This window comes from Acanthochromis polyacanthus, chromosome 17 (genome assembly GCF_021347895.1).
Source record: "Acanthochromis polyacanthus isolate Apoly-LR-REF ecotype Palm Island chromosome 17, KAUST_Apoly_ChrSc, whole genome shotgun sequence".
In the NCBI taxonomy this organism is placed as follows: Eukaryota; Metazoa; Chordata; class Actinopteri; family Pomacentridae; genus Acanthochromis; species Acanthochromis polyacanthus.
The window spans coordinates 23,710,574-23,724,301 of record NC_067129.1 but is presented as its reverse complement, the minus strand read 5'-3'; the positions used below and the strand labels follow the sequence as shown (position 1 = coordinate 23,724,301).

The 13,728-nt window shown below is 39.9% G+C and overlaps 1 protein-coding gene across 40 annotated transcripts in view; it reads left to right on the top strand.

Annotated features, from left to right (window-relative positions):
* Positions 1-13,728, top strand: part of dlg2 (discs, large homolog 2 (Drosophila)) — a 203,132-nt gene that overhangs the window by 154,579 nt on the left and 34,825 nt on the right. For 34 of the 40 annotated variants that reach the window (XM_051937093.1, XM_051937087.1, XM_051937092.1 and 31 more), the window contains 5 exons: positions 3,542-3,711; positions 4,239-4,375; positions 5,129-5,273; positions 6,550-6,715; positions 12,015-12,074. In XM_051937093.1, coding sequence (XP_051793053.1) covers positions 3,542-3,711; positions 4,239-4,375; positions 5,129-5,273; positions 6,550-6,715; positions 12,015-12,074 — 678 coding nt within the window. The remainder of the gene's footprint in view (positions 1-3,541; positions 3,712-4,238; positions 4,376-5,128; positions 5,274-6,549; positions 6,716-12,014; positions 12,075-13,728) is intronic. The other 6 variants (XM_051937102.1, XM_051937095.1, XM_051937089.1 and 3 more) reach the window with 3 other exon arrangements.

Genomic DNA, 13,728 nt, shown 5'->3' with positions numbered 1-13,728 from the left:
CACAGATGATACAGAGAGCCATAATGTAAACTCAATAAGGCCACTAACAACCAGACTAGGCATAAATAGCTCTTAACCTAATTGATGGTCACCCACTCCAAGCTGGACAGTGAGACATTAGACATTATAGATGGAGAGAGAGTCTAATCTCTTGGAGAAAGAAGGCCTGATGGGGATTTGGTTTGTTATAACGTTATAGAAGCCAGACTTCCTGTTGGTGTTCTGGCACACTGTAGCAGAGCACTAAGCATATTTAATGTACCATCTTGGCTTCAGGGACTGCTTGGAGCATTCAGATGTTTCTTACAGATGTTTTATAAAGAAAAGCGAGCAGATGTAGCAGAGACTAAACCCACACTGACTCCACCATTTTTTCTAAGATTTCTGTAAACATACGTGATACAAATTCCCTCTATATCTGTACATTTATTTTAGGTCTTCTCACAAAGTATAATTTTTAATTATTTGTGGCTGGTCTGTTTCGTTCTGTGGTGTTAGGTTACCTTTACACAAAATAACGATGTATTGTGGGTGCCGTATACTACTTGTTGAAATTTTGAAAGGAGTGCACTGAAGCTATTTTAGTACACCCTTAACCAACTCTACCTATTTTGAGCCTCTGAAATACAGTTGATGTTGGATCACCATAGAAACAGTGTTTAATGAAAATTGGGATGCTTCTGTATTTGCCATTATCAAGGTCTTACAACATAAATCTTAAGAACTTTGAATGTGTTCTCAACCCATCAAACTCTATGATAAAACTCATCATGCCCCAGGAAAGGAAGACCAAGAATCAACTCTGCTGCAGAGGATAAGTTCATGTGAGTTATCAGCCTCAAAAACCAAGCATTAGCAGCACCTCAGATTAGAGCCCACATTCACACATCTTCACAGTTCTAGTAGCAAACACATCTCTGCGTTAACTGTTCAGAGGAGACTGCATGACTCAGGCCTTCATAGTCGAATTGCTGCTAAGAAACTAGAACTGAGGATGAACAATATCAAGAAGAGAATTGTTTGGGGCAAGAAACACAAGGACTTGACTTCAGACCAGTGTAAATCTGTGCTTTTGTCTGATGAGTCCAAATTTGAGATCTTTGGTTCCACCCGTCATATCTTTGTGCGATGCAGAAAAGGTGAACAGATGGTCTCTACATGGTTGCCACATACAAGTCCCACATGTTAACATGGTTCCCACTGTGAAGCAATGGGGGTGTGATGGTGTGGGGGTCCTTTGCTGGTGACACTGTTGGTGATTTATTCAAAACTGAAGGCACACTGAACCAGCATGGCTACCACAGCATTCTGCAGAGCCATGCCATCCCATCTGGTTTGCGCTTACTGTGACCGGCATTTTTTTTCAGCAGGACAATGACTCCAAACACACCTCCAGGCTGTGTAAGGTCTGAACCCTAAGGTGGGAGCTGAAGTTCTATAAGGGGAACCGTGGAGCCAATTTATCTGAAACGTGCTAGATAATCATTAAAAAAACAAAGTTAATGCGAAGTTTCCTATGTTTTTTTAAATCTCTAGCCCCTCAAAAATACACATCACAACAACATCAATGATAATAGCAGGAAAAGCACTCAGAGACCACAGTACTCCGCCCAGGCTGCTCAGTCTGTGTACTATTTCCGACAGATGAAATCATTCATTTAAAAAATGACTTTGCGATTAGCACATGCGTGTGTTATGCATGCGTACGTTCTGTACGCAATCGTGTGACCTAAATGTGTACCGTGCAGCGGGAATTGATGGGACTCGGAAACACCCCCACAGTTTAATCAGTTGCTCCTTGAATGATTTCTGATGGATAAGTCCTGGCGGATTTGTCGTGGGATCGCAATCATATGATTCTCAGCTTGCAGGTGACGTAGTGTTCACTTGTTGTCATAGTTACAGTGTGTGTCTGTGTGTGTGTGCTGGTCCCTCTGAGCACCCCTAGGAGAAGAGTGTCCTTGAGTGACAGGACATGGATGTTGTGGTCAACACCCCACATGTTCATCCAGTCTTAGTCTACTCTGTCTCTCTGTCAAACATCGCAGATATACATATACATGACAAAGTATACGTGTTGCTCAGCACAATCTGCAAAAATCCATGTAAGCACATATGTGTCATCACTGTAAGTAAACAAAATCTATGAACAAACACGCACGGTCACATGTGTCTTCAAGCATGTTTGTGTCTCTACAGAGAGCTACAAAACAAAAAGATGGCTCTGTATATACTGTAAACATTTTTGTGTGTCTTGGCACAAGTTTTTGCTTTTGGAAAGCATAAGGTTCAGTATCAAAGAGGACACCCTAGTAGCTGAACTGGTTGAGCGGACGCCCCATGAACAGGAGCTACAGTTCCTGACAGAGCGGTCATGGGTTTGAGTCTGACCCACAACCATTTGCTGCATGTCCTGCCCCCGCTCTCGCCCCATGTTTTCTGTCTCTCCACTGTCCTATGTTATAAAGGCCAAAAAGCCCCACCAATGAAAATAATTAAATATCTGCTGGGTCAAAAATATAAATACAGCAATGTTAATATTTGCTTAAATGTCCCCTGGCCTTTTGCACCTCAAGCATCTTGCAACTTGCATCTTTGCCACTGCTCTTTATAGAGTTGGTGCAGTTCATCTAAATTTGTTGGCTTTCTGACACAAACTTGTTTCTTCCTAAAGAATGCAGAAGTAATCTTCCTTCATTATTCCATTGTATTTGTATAAAGCACCAGTTCCACTGGTACCAAAATAGCCCCAAAGCATAATACTACCACCACTATGCTTGACGGTAGGTTTGGTGTTCTTAGTGTTAAGAATGTCGCCTTCTTCCTCCCAAACATATTTTGGTCATTGTGGTCAAATAGCTCAACCTTTGTTTCATATCCAGTATTCCATTTCTTTGTCCATGTGATTAACAGCAAACTTCAGCTGAGCGTCAGGCTGCTGCTTCTAGATGAAGAGATTCCTTCTTGCATGGCAGCCTGTCAGTGAGACGCTTGACTGTGGACACTGAAACCTTTGTCCCAGCAGCTTCTAATTCATTGCAGATCTGCTTTTTGGTGATTCTTGTTTGTCTCTCGATCATCCTGACCCATTGTCTCTCAGCAGCAGGTGCTAACTCATGTTTTTTTCCAGATGGTGGCAGTGACATAACTGTGCCATGCACTTTCTACTCACTATTGCACTATGCACAGATGATTTTGGGATCTGCAGCTGCTTTAAAATGACTCCAAGGGACTTTTCTGACTTGTTCGAGTGAAAACAGTTTGCTTTTTCAGATCTTTGCTGAACTCCTTGGACTTTCCTACTGTTGTGTTTGTGGATGAGTTTGAGTGTATCAAATGGGCCCTATTTAAATTTGCTCAGAGGAGTGAGCAGCTGCAGTCAATCACAATCACTTACACGCAGTTAAGAGACTAAGAAAACTGAACCAATGCAACTTTCTGCATCATAAACGGATAATCTAAGAAGAAGATTTACATAAAAGTTACATACATATGTAAACTTCTGTTTACAATTGTGTCATCATTCTTATTTCTCTTTCAGGGTAAATGACTGCATCCTGCGCGTAAATGATTCAGACGTGTCTGAAGTCTCTCACAGTAAGGCCGTAGAAGCCCTGAAGGTTGCAGGTTCTATTGTCCGTTTATACGTGCGGCGCCGGAGGCCAATGCTAGAGACCATCATTGAGATTAAACTCATAAAAGGACCAAAAGGTGGGTTCAGATGCAAGCACTGTGTTGCTGTCAAGATATACTGCTCTTGTACACATTGTCACTAGCAGGTAATAGTTTTTGTCAAACACACAGCAAAATGTATAATGCATGGTAAGATTACGGTATATTAGATTCACTAATTTTTATTAATTTTAACTGAATTATATTTTTGACCATGCAAAGCCATTTTAACCGAACTGACTTCCCTTGTACAACACAAGAAAACAATATGTAGGGGCCTAATGTTGCATTGGGAGACAGTTCTTTTCTTTAGTTATGTGTGTGGGAGCTTTGTAGACCCTGGCTCTTGAGTTTGTTGAAGACCTTATCCATCAAAAAAAGGCCCAGAAAATGTCCCATTGTATATATAATGATTTTCTCATGCTCACTTTTAATGACTAGATATAAATTTACAGTGTCTTCATAATATATTCAAGAAAGTGCATACTGTATATCATGGTATACATCATCATATTATGTACTGATACTAACCAGGTACTTTCATCCACACACACATGCACACACAGGACTTGGCTTCAGTATTGCAGGTGGAGTTGGAAACCAGCACATCCCTGGTGACAACAGCATATATGTTACCAAAATTATTGATGGCGGAGCAGCACAGAAGGATGGCCAGCTACAAGTTGGAGACAGATTATTAATGGTGAGCAACCGGAATACTGGAAACAATGTCACACACAAGTCCCACATGTAAACACGCCTGTGTGTTTTCTGTGGGGACATCTACAGTGACGTGCAAATGTGTATGCCCCCCTACAGAAATCTAAAAGGTAGCAGATTTTTGTAGGGCAAATACTTTTGCACGGCACTTTATCGAATGGCAAAATACTGGCAATAATGAGTCACCACAGAGACTGAAGTCTCAATTGTAATGTCAAGTAAGCAGAAAAAGTTGTACTCTTTGATGATTCTCTTTCTACTGGTAAAGTGTATGAATCTTTTCTATGATGTTTTTATCATGATAAAACAATGATCGCTATTACGCAGCCAGAATTTTAAAAACCATTTGTAAGTCCATGAATCTGAGTAAACACTGTATAGTAAATCACCCTACAGTGCATTAACCAGGTAATATGCTTGCAGCTGACTTCACTTTCCTGCGTCTTCAATCTAAATGATAATTAAGTGATGAAATGAGTGTCTGGCACACACCATGAAAGCAACAAAGCAGCAAGCTATTGGCTCAATATAAGCACAGGTCTCTTTTGAGAAGCATTCTCATGCTTAACGAGCGCTTAATTTAATTACCTTCCGACTGGCATGTTCTCACCCGAAGACCATCTGTTATAATCCAGTCTCCTGGAGGCAGGGAGCAGGCTGGACTCATCTTAACTGAGCCGTAAGAAAACACAAGACGGCTTCTAAAACTGTTGGACGATATCTTGTGTCTGCACAGGTAAACAACTACAGTCTGGAGGAAGTTTCTCATGAAGAGGCTGTGGCCATTTTGAAGAACACGTTGGACATAGTCTACTTAAAAGTGGGAAAGCCATCCAGTGTCTACCTATCAGATCCCTATGGGCCTCCTGATATCACACACTGTAAGTCTCTGCATCTTGTTTTTGAATGGATTGGGTGAATCACTTCTTTTTTTTTATGATGCATAATATTTGTGAGCATTAAGGCCATATCTAAGAGTTTCACTTTGAATCAACACTTTTCTCACAAAGAACTCAAACATTTACAAGGTATAGTTGCTTTAATTTATTTATGTATGATAAGTAGGTTCCGTTTGTTGATATAAGCTTGATCCATTCAATTATATATTAGCATTGCACATACACTGCAATTCAAAAGTTTGTGATCACCCAGGCAATTTCATGTTTTCCATGAAAAGTCACACTTTTATTCATGTGCTAACATTACTGCACAAGGGTTTTCTAATCATCAATTAGCCTTTCAGCATAATTAGCTAACATAATGTAGCATTAGAACACAGGAGTGGTGGTTGCTGGAAATGTTCCTCTGTACCCCTATGTGGATATTCCATTAAAAATCAGCTGTTTCCAGCTAGAGTACTCATTTATCACATTAGCAATGTCTGGACTGGATTTCTGATTCATTTAATGGCATCTTTATTGAAAAAAAAAATGCTTTTCTTTCAAAAATAAGAACATTTCTAAGTGACCATCAGCTAGTACATCAGCTAACATTCAATTACTTATTTGTCTTACAGACACAGGTACCCATAAATAAATAAATTATTGATTTACATCACAAACTGATTAATTTAAAGTAATGTTTCTCCTCACCTGATAGTTGTAAATCACTTTTCCTTTAACTCAGGTTTGGTCTCATGCAGCTCCCAAGAAAAATGTTTGGTTCTGCAGCTGCTACATGCTGGACTTTCTTTAACAGCTCCTGTTTTTGTGTCTGTCTGCTGTTTGGTGGATTTATCAGAGCTCTGTCAGTGAAGCCAGCTACCTGTAGCTGCTACAATAGGGTTGTTTAACGCAATGAGACTAATCAATTTAGTACTTGTACTGTTAAACCAAAAGAACGATGTAAATGAGGTCAAAAGGCTCATCAGAACTGCAGAATTGGGTGATAGTTCACTCTTAACCTCTTTAATTAAACTTGTGGGTTTGTAGCAAATTTTCCTGTGAACAACTCAACTTCAAATGTGATTCTATCAAAGTTGAAATATAATTTGATATTAGAAAATCAGTGCATTGCATACATTTATGTTTTTCCTTTAAATAGTAGCTGCTAATTTGGGCCTTTTGTTTGCATAGTATGTTTAAAATTTGTGTTTCCTCCAAAAGGAAAGTATATCTGGTATGTCTTTTTTAATTGTCTTTCACTCTTCCTCTGCAGCTTTCTCTCCTGCCATGGAAAATCATATCTCTTCCCCTATCAACAGTGGCAATCTGGAGTACAAGTCGAGTCTACCCCCTATCTCCCCCGGGAGTTATTCCCCCCTCCCTAAGCACTTACTGGGGGAAGAAGATATAAACAGGTTGGATGGTTTTTCCTTCCTACGGTAATTACCTCCTTTCCTACCAGACTGCTAGAACTCCAGGTATAGGCTTTGTCCTGTTCGCTCTTCCTGTGTCCCCTTGTCCCAGTTAATTTGTGTTTGTGTGGCAATTCAAAATGCTACCAAAACTCCATCAGGAATTCCGATGCAATTTGAAAAGGTCTATTTATTGTTGAGTTGTTAAGTGTTGCTAAGTTTGATCACCTTTGTTGATTGATTGCTTTTTTTTTGTAATGCCATACAAAAAGCTAAGTGTGTGTCCAGTTTTCACTGCAGTGAGTTTCAAAGAGGACCTCTAAACAATTACCAATTACAATTAAGTACCGTGATCCTCCACAGAGAGCTGTGACCTTTTGGCCACATTTAAGGAAATAAATGTTTGAAAAATAGAGTCTCCAGAAACTGCAGTTTGAAAATCCTATGTCTACTGTAATCCTGTATTTCTGTTGTGGTGGCTGCTGAATGCGTCTTTGCGTGATTTTGTTTTGTTTTTGTGCGAGAAGAACACCTGCAGAATAATTAATCAAATCACCCAGAGCCACATCGAGACAACATTATTGGGTCATATCGACCGCGCTGTATACAGCTACTGAATGCCAAGTGATGAGAAAGTTTACTGATTAGTCTGAGACACACTAGCAAACAGCTACAGCTCTAGGCTGGTTCACACTTCGCAATCAAGCACAGCAGAGACAACCTTCTATAAAGATAAACTGCACATGAAATGGCTGCGCTACTACAGCTACTGTTTTTGCGAAAGTGGTGCAGATTTTGCAAAAAGTACAAATTGTTGTTTTCCACGCAAGTCAAAGTCACGCCTGTCCAAAAACATCTGAACCCTCATGGTTCCACAGGGACAGAGGAAATTAAACATGGCCTTTAAACATACATGAGCTTTCAGCGTTCTAGATAATTTTCTGACAAACTACTGCGTTTTCTTTCTCTGTCTTTTCTCCTTTCCCTCTTTTTTTGAGCTATTGGAGGTTTTCATTTAGTTCTCTCTGACAGCTGCTCCCAGTCTAAACAGCAAAATGCTTTAAATGTCTTCTTGAAGTGAATCGTAGCCAAACATTAGCTGCTCCACACCTCAGTTGTCCTAATATCTGATCCCAAAGCAAACGGCCATCAGGCTCAGACCCAAATGTTCGCATCTGCTGTCCAGTCAAAAATAAGAGTAGAGCTTTAGTGGGGTGGATGTTTCCCTACTGCTTGTCAAATGTAAGGTTTAATCTGAGTAGCAGCCTCAGCCGATCTGTTCACTAGTTTTATGCTACAGACTGAAGCAGATTTAAGGACAAGAAAAAGTGGTGGTTAGTGGTGATGCTTGTATGTTAGGTTACATCCTTTGCTGCATGCTATGGCAAGAATTACATGGTGTCATATTCAACTTGCAGAATAAAGATTGGTATGGGACAATTGCAGCAGAGTGATATCAAAAGCTCACAATAGAGGATAACAAATGGACCCCTGTGTTAGGCTGTGTTGATTGAAGGATTAAGCCTTTATTCTCTTTGGAGTTAAGAGGTTTACTAGCTGCTCTTAACCAAGGTGCATCTCTAATAGCCTTTGAGATTACCATGTTGACCTAAAGTGAAGGACTGTGTTCTGTGCATACAGTTAGAACAAACCATGTGGAAACAACAAAGCTAAGCAGACCTTCATTTTCTGTAATAACTGATGATACTTCTCCATTAGCTTTTATCACTCCAGATATAAAAAGTCAAAAATTATGCCTAATTTGACAAGCTAAATTCTAAATGTTAAAATGTCACTATTAATATTTCTGTTAAGCGAGATGATGAAAGAGCAGAGAATTTATTGCAAAGATCCAAATGAATTCATTGTTCATTTGCTCTAACTCATCCAAACATGGGTGTAGTTCTCATGGACCTACTCCACTAAAGGGAAGGCAAATGAACCTTGATGGAAAGTGACTGACGGCGTTTTTAGAAATCAGTTTAGGAGTTGATAATGGTATAATATTATGCAAATATGTCAGTGGCTGTTATAAGTTATGAAGCCTAGATATTTAATAATCCATGACAAATTTGCATGAAGCGCACCATGTTGTCTTCAGTTGTTTTCATTTGCTAAATAGCATTTGAAATGTGTGGGTTTTTTTTTTTTAGCAGAATAGCTACCAGCAGCTAATTCACTGCACAATAGCTTGGATACAGTTCTCCCAAGTTATCCTTTAAAACAGGAGTGTGCACTTTTTTTTTCTTTGACACTAATATTCATACAGCTGTGTGGTATTATTTTGGCTCTTTAGTTTGAAAAGAAATTCAGAATGTTGTTGTTTCAAGGATTTGATCTGATCTAATTCAAATGGTAATTTCAAAAAGGAGAGCTGAAATGCACCCCCACAGGCCAGTGCTCAAGTCCTCTTCCAGATTCTAAATGGGCCCTATATGGGTCCTTACAAGGTCACTACATTTTCCTCTGATCTTCTCAGCTCGTTGCAGAATGAATGATTCTGCAAAACAAACTAAGCCAACTTCCCAGATCTCTCTGGCTTTTGCGTCTCACTAGTGACTTAGTATTCACACTTAGTAAGAGTGTAAATACTGAGAGTTAAAATGTTTTTGACCACTTGCTCTAGTTAAGTGTCAGACATCATTTCTGATCCCTGACCTTTCACATGTTCTGAACTTCAATCCTGCAGTGTTCACTTTCCTCATGGCTTTCTTCGATCTGAAATAAATGATGGAGCCAGCAGATAAAGTGACTTCATTTTGTCTTTCAAGCTCATACTTTCTTTGGTAGTACCACCACCCCCCCACCCCCCAAATCGTGACATTTATTTATTGAAATATTTCAGTTAGTCAGGGGCTGTAGAGTGTCATCAAGTGTAGATGTTATTATGATGCCAGGTAGCCTTAAGTCTGCCTTTCTTTATTCACAGTCATTCAGAGGTACAGAAATGCAGCCTTAAAGCTGCTGTCCGGAGTTTCCGTTTGTTTTCAATTTATGTATCATTATTTAACAAAGCTTAAATGTGTTAGTCTAGTTCGATACTATAATATAAAGTTAGTATGACGCGATATGAAAATTTATTCCTGAGCTCCGCCTTCCTCTCATAGACCCCCATGTTATTCCAAAAAGCGCTGGTCGCTGCCGACCAATCAAGTTCGAGCTTCAGCTTTGTCATGCTGTCAATCAACGGTTACGTGCACAGCAAGCAAGCCCATGCAGAGGTGGGCGAGCTATGCACTACGCAACCGCGCGCACATTTGTTTTGCTTGTGGAGGAGAGAGCATCAGGGCTCAGCAACTTCCAGAAAAGTTACCAATCCCACGGCTTGTCAGGCCAAGAGACTGCAGGACGTTTTTTGGCTCGGGGTGCTCGCGTCGCTCCCCGACCACGGTCTCCATAGCCCGCCTGACGGCTTCGTTTAGATGCCCGACCTCTGGAGGAAGATGTTGGGGCGTCTGGAACATACTCTTCGTCAGAGGAGTCATGCAATTCTGAACTCTAGATAGAAATAAATAAACAATGTAACACATATACACGCGTAAATGCACTAAGTTTGATAAACAACGTCATTGAGAGGGATACACGAGTGTAATCACATATTGAAACTTTACTCGTTCGTCCTAGCAGATTCATGTTATTTTGGTATTAGGACAAGTTAGACTCAATACAGCATTCTAACGTAATTCCTTTATTATTTACTAAATGTACTAAATGTAGAAGAGTGGAAAACAGCAAAACAGGCAAGATGCTGCAGCACTCCGGGCACTTCTCTCATGTACTGCGCGCGTGCACAAATAAAGGGGCGAAATCAGAGGGACGGAGGGAGGGACCAACAGTGTTTTGGGAGACGCTGCGATTCAAACTCCGGACAGCAGCTTTAAGGGGTCCTCCATGTGTCGGTCCCAAGCCCCCATAAATGCAGACGATTGTGTACGGAGGGGCATCTGACATAAAACTTACCATAAATCAAATATGCGAATCATTCTTATGTGCTGAGCAATGAAGAATGTTGAAAAGAGATGAAGAAGCAAGTAGGTTGGAACAGGTGGAGAAAAGTGTCAAGTGTGATGTGTAATTGAAATGTATCAGCGAGAATGAAAGGGAAGGTGTGGAAATCAGCCATGTTGTCTGGTTTAGAGACAGTGGCACTGAAGAAAAGATAGGAGGCAGAGCTGGAGGTAGCAGAAATTAAAATGTTGACGTTCTCTTTGGGTGTGACCAGGATGGATAGGATCAGGAATGAGGACATCAGAGAGACAGCACATGTTAGATGTTGTAGAGATAAAGCCAGAGAGGCCAGACTGAGATAGTTTGAACATGAACAGAGGAAGAATAGAGAATATATCAGTAGAAGGATGCTGAGTTTTGAAATGCCAGGCAGGAGGCCTAGAGGAAGACCAAAGAGGAGGTTTATGGATTTAGTGAAAGAGGACATGAAGTTAGTTGTTGTAAGAGAAGAGGATGTAGAGGACAGGGTTAGATGGAAGCAGATGATTTATTGTGGAGACCCCTGAAGGGAAAAGCCGAAAGGAAAAGAAGATCCAGAGGTACGGTGTCGCCTGGTGAACCTGTTTTCATGTTTGAACGAGATGCAAACGCACAACGGTTGGTCAGAGAGAATAGAAGGATGAGAACAAAAGTGCAGTGATAGTAGTTTTGTGCGGCAGTATGCTCAAGGCAAGCCAAACAATGACATCACCAGTCTAGTCCAAGCAACATTGAGTGTGTGTGTGTGGTGTGTATTTGTGAATATGAATGAGCTGGTGTCTAGGGAAGACTCACAGTACACCCATCTACTCTAATCTCGTCTAATAGTGTGACTACCAACCTTGCATTGAAAGACTGCATGTGCACACACAGACCAGCGTCTTGCATACACACATTATGAATAAATTCCTGCTTTCCATTTTTCATACTCACTTATAGTACTACATGCTCTAGTTAACACACTTGAATCCGCATCAGCAGACACACACAGACTGAATGTTCACTGAATGTTTTACCAACTATGTGAAGTCGCAGTCTGTCTGCGGCAGGTTAGCGCTGCCTCTGCATGAGCTAACACACTCTGATGTTTGTGATGATGTTGTCGATGACTCTTTAAATCCCTGACATGGGACATTCACTTCAGTGTCTTCAAGGACGCTTCATGTTTTCCGTTGATTATTTGTTTTGTGTGTCAGTCTGAATGTTATTTAGACCTATGTCTGAATATATTAAAAATCAAAAGTGTAGAATTGGTTTCAATAGCAGAGCTGCAGCCTTTAGTGGTAAGAGGTAGTTACTATTGGTTGATTACCAAAATGTACTTTTTCTGTCCTGTTAGAAATCCCTCACTAGATGATGGGGAGGGACACAGGTTTGATTCCCAGCACTTCCAGTTGAGGTGAGATTAAGAATTAAATTTAATGAGTGGTTTTGAACGCACACCGTCACCAACTGCATGTGCTTGCCTTTTCATCATTGCATGTTTTTTTCTTCATCAGGTCATTTGATACAGAAATGACCTTTTTGAAGCATGAGCCTCTTTTCATCATTTTTTCCTTCTCATTCTTTAAATCCCTGACTAAATGTCATGAAGAAATTTTGAAGTATTGTTGAATGACATACACTTTTTGTTGTCTAAAACATATAAATTCTGACTGTCCACAATTCTGCTTTATCAAATAGATTATTCTTAGTTCTAAAATACTCGGGAAATGAGTTTAACATTTGTTCTTGTGTTTCTGCGAGTACACTAGTGAAGCAAGATTCCAACATTTGAAAAAAAAAACAAACAAATGCAACACAATCTTTGACTGAAAAAGAGTTATTGTGGACAATGTTAGTTCATGTTTGCATTTTTGTATAAGCTATATACAGTATGTCTATATACTGAACACTTCTGATTCAGCTCAATCAGTTGTGCAAACATTACAGTTCAATTTATGGATGAGGTGAGCGATGGACTGTCATTTTGGCATCCAGCCCCAGTGGACAGGGTTTTTACGAAAGTAGTATACTGTATGCAGTCATACATTAATGATCAAAGACAATGAACAGTGAAGATATAGATAGAAATGGCATTTTTATTAATCCACCCTCAAAAACCCATAATGACAAAATATATACATTACTGTTCAGAAGCTTGGGGTCACTTAAAAATGTCAATATTTTTAAAAGAAAAGCAGTTTTTGTTAATCAGAAACTGCTTTTCTTTGTTTTCTCCAGTTAATCAGAAACACAGTCTAGACATTGTTAATGTGGTAAATGACTATTCTAGCTGGAAAAAGCTGATTTTTAATAGAATATCTTCATAGGGATACAGAGGCCCACTTCCAGCAGCCGTCACTCCTGTGTTCTAATGCTACATTGTGTTAGCTAATGGTGTTGAAAGGCTAATTGATGATTAGAAAACCCTTGTACAATTATGTTAGTACATGAATAAAAATGTGAGTTTTCATGGAAAACATGAAATTTTCTGGGTGACCCCTAACTTTTGAACGATAGTGTATAAGTAAAGATATATCTTTCAAAAATCATCAGTTAAAAAACACTGGCTGAAATCTCTCATTAACAAAGGTGCAAGGAAATTAATTTCAGTACTTTATTGAAGCTCAAAGTACGTCTCTACATAGTCTGACTCATCGCTATAAGCCTGCCTTTGGCCACAGACTCTACACAGCATTCTCCTCCAGTCTCACCACCTGTGTGTTACCGTTTCCCAGATGTCCTTTGCTACAGGAAATAGCAACAACCTCCAAGCAGCAACCTATACAGTTGAAAGAGCAAGTTTTGATGATGATTTGGTTTTGTAATAAGGCCATTGTGCTTGGTTATAAAGCCCTACAAAAAACATTCTTAAAGCATTTACTCACTAATGGGGACGCTCTTGCATGTTTACCCACCAGATATGGATAAAGCGTTGTAGGCTCAATCAGACTTTAAAACAAAGAAATAGCAGATTTTCATTCTCCTTCTGTAGCTCTGGAATTTCAGACCTTTATGATCTTCACACTGGAGATACGGTCTGTTGTGATCAACAGAGTAACGACGCCAAT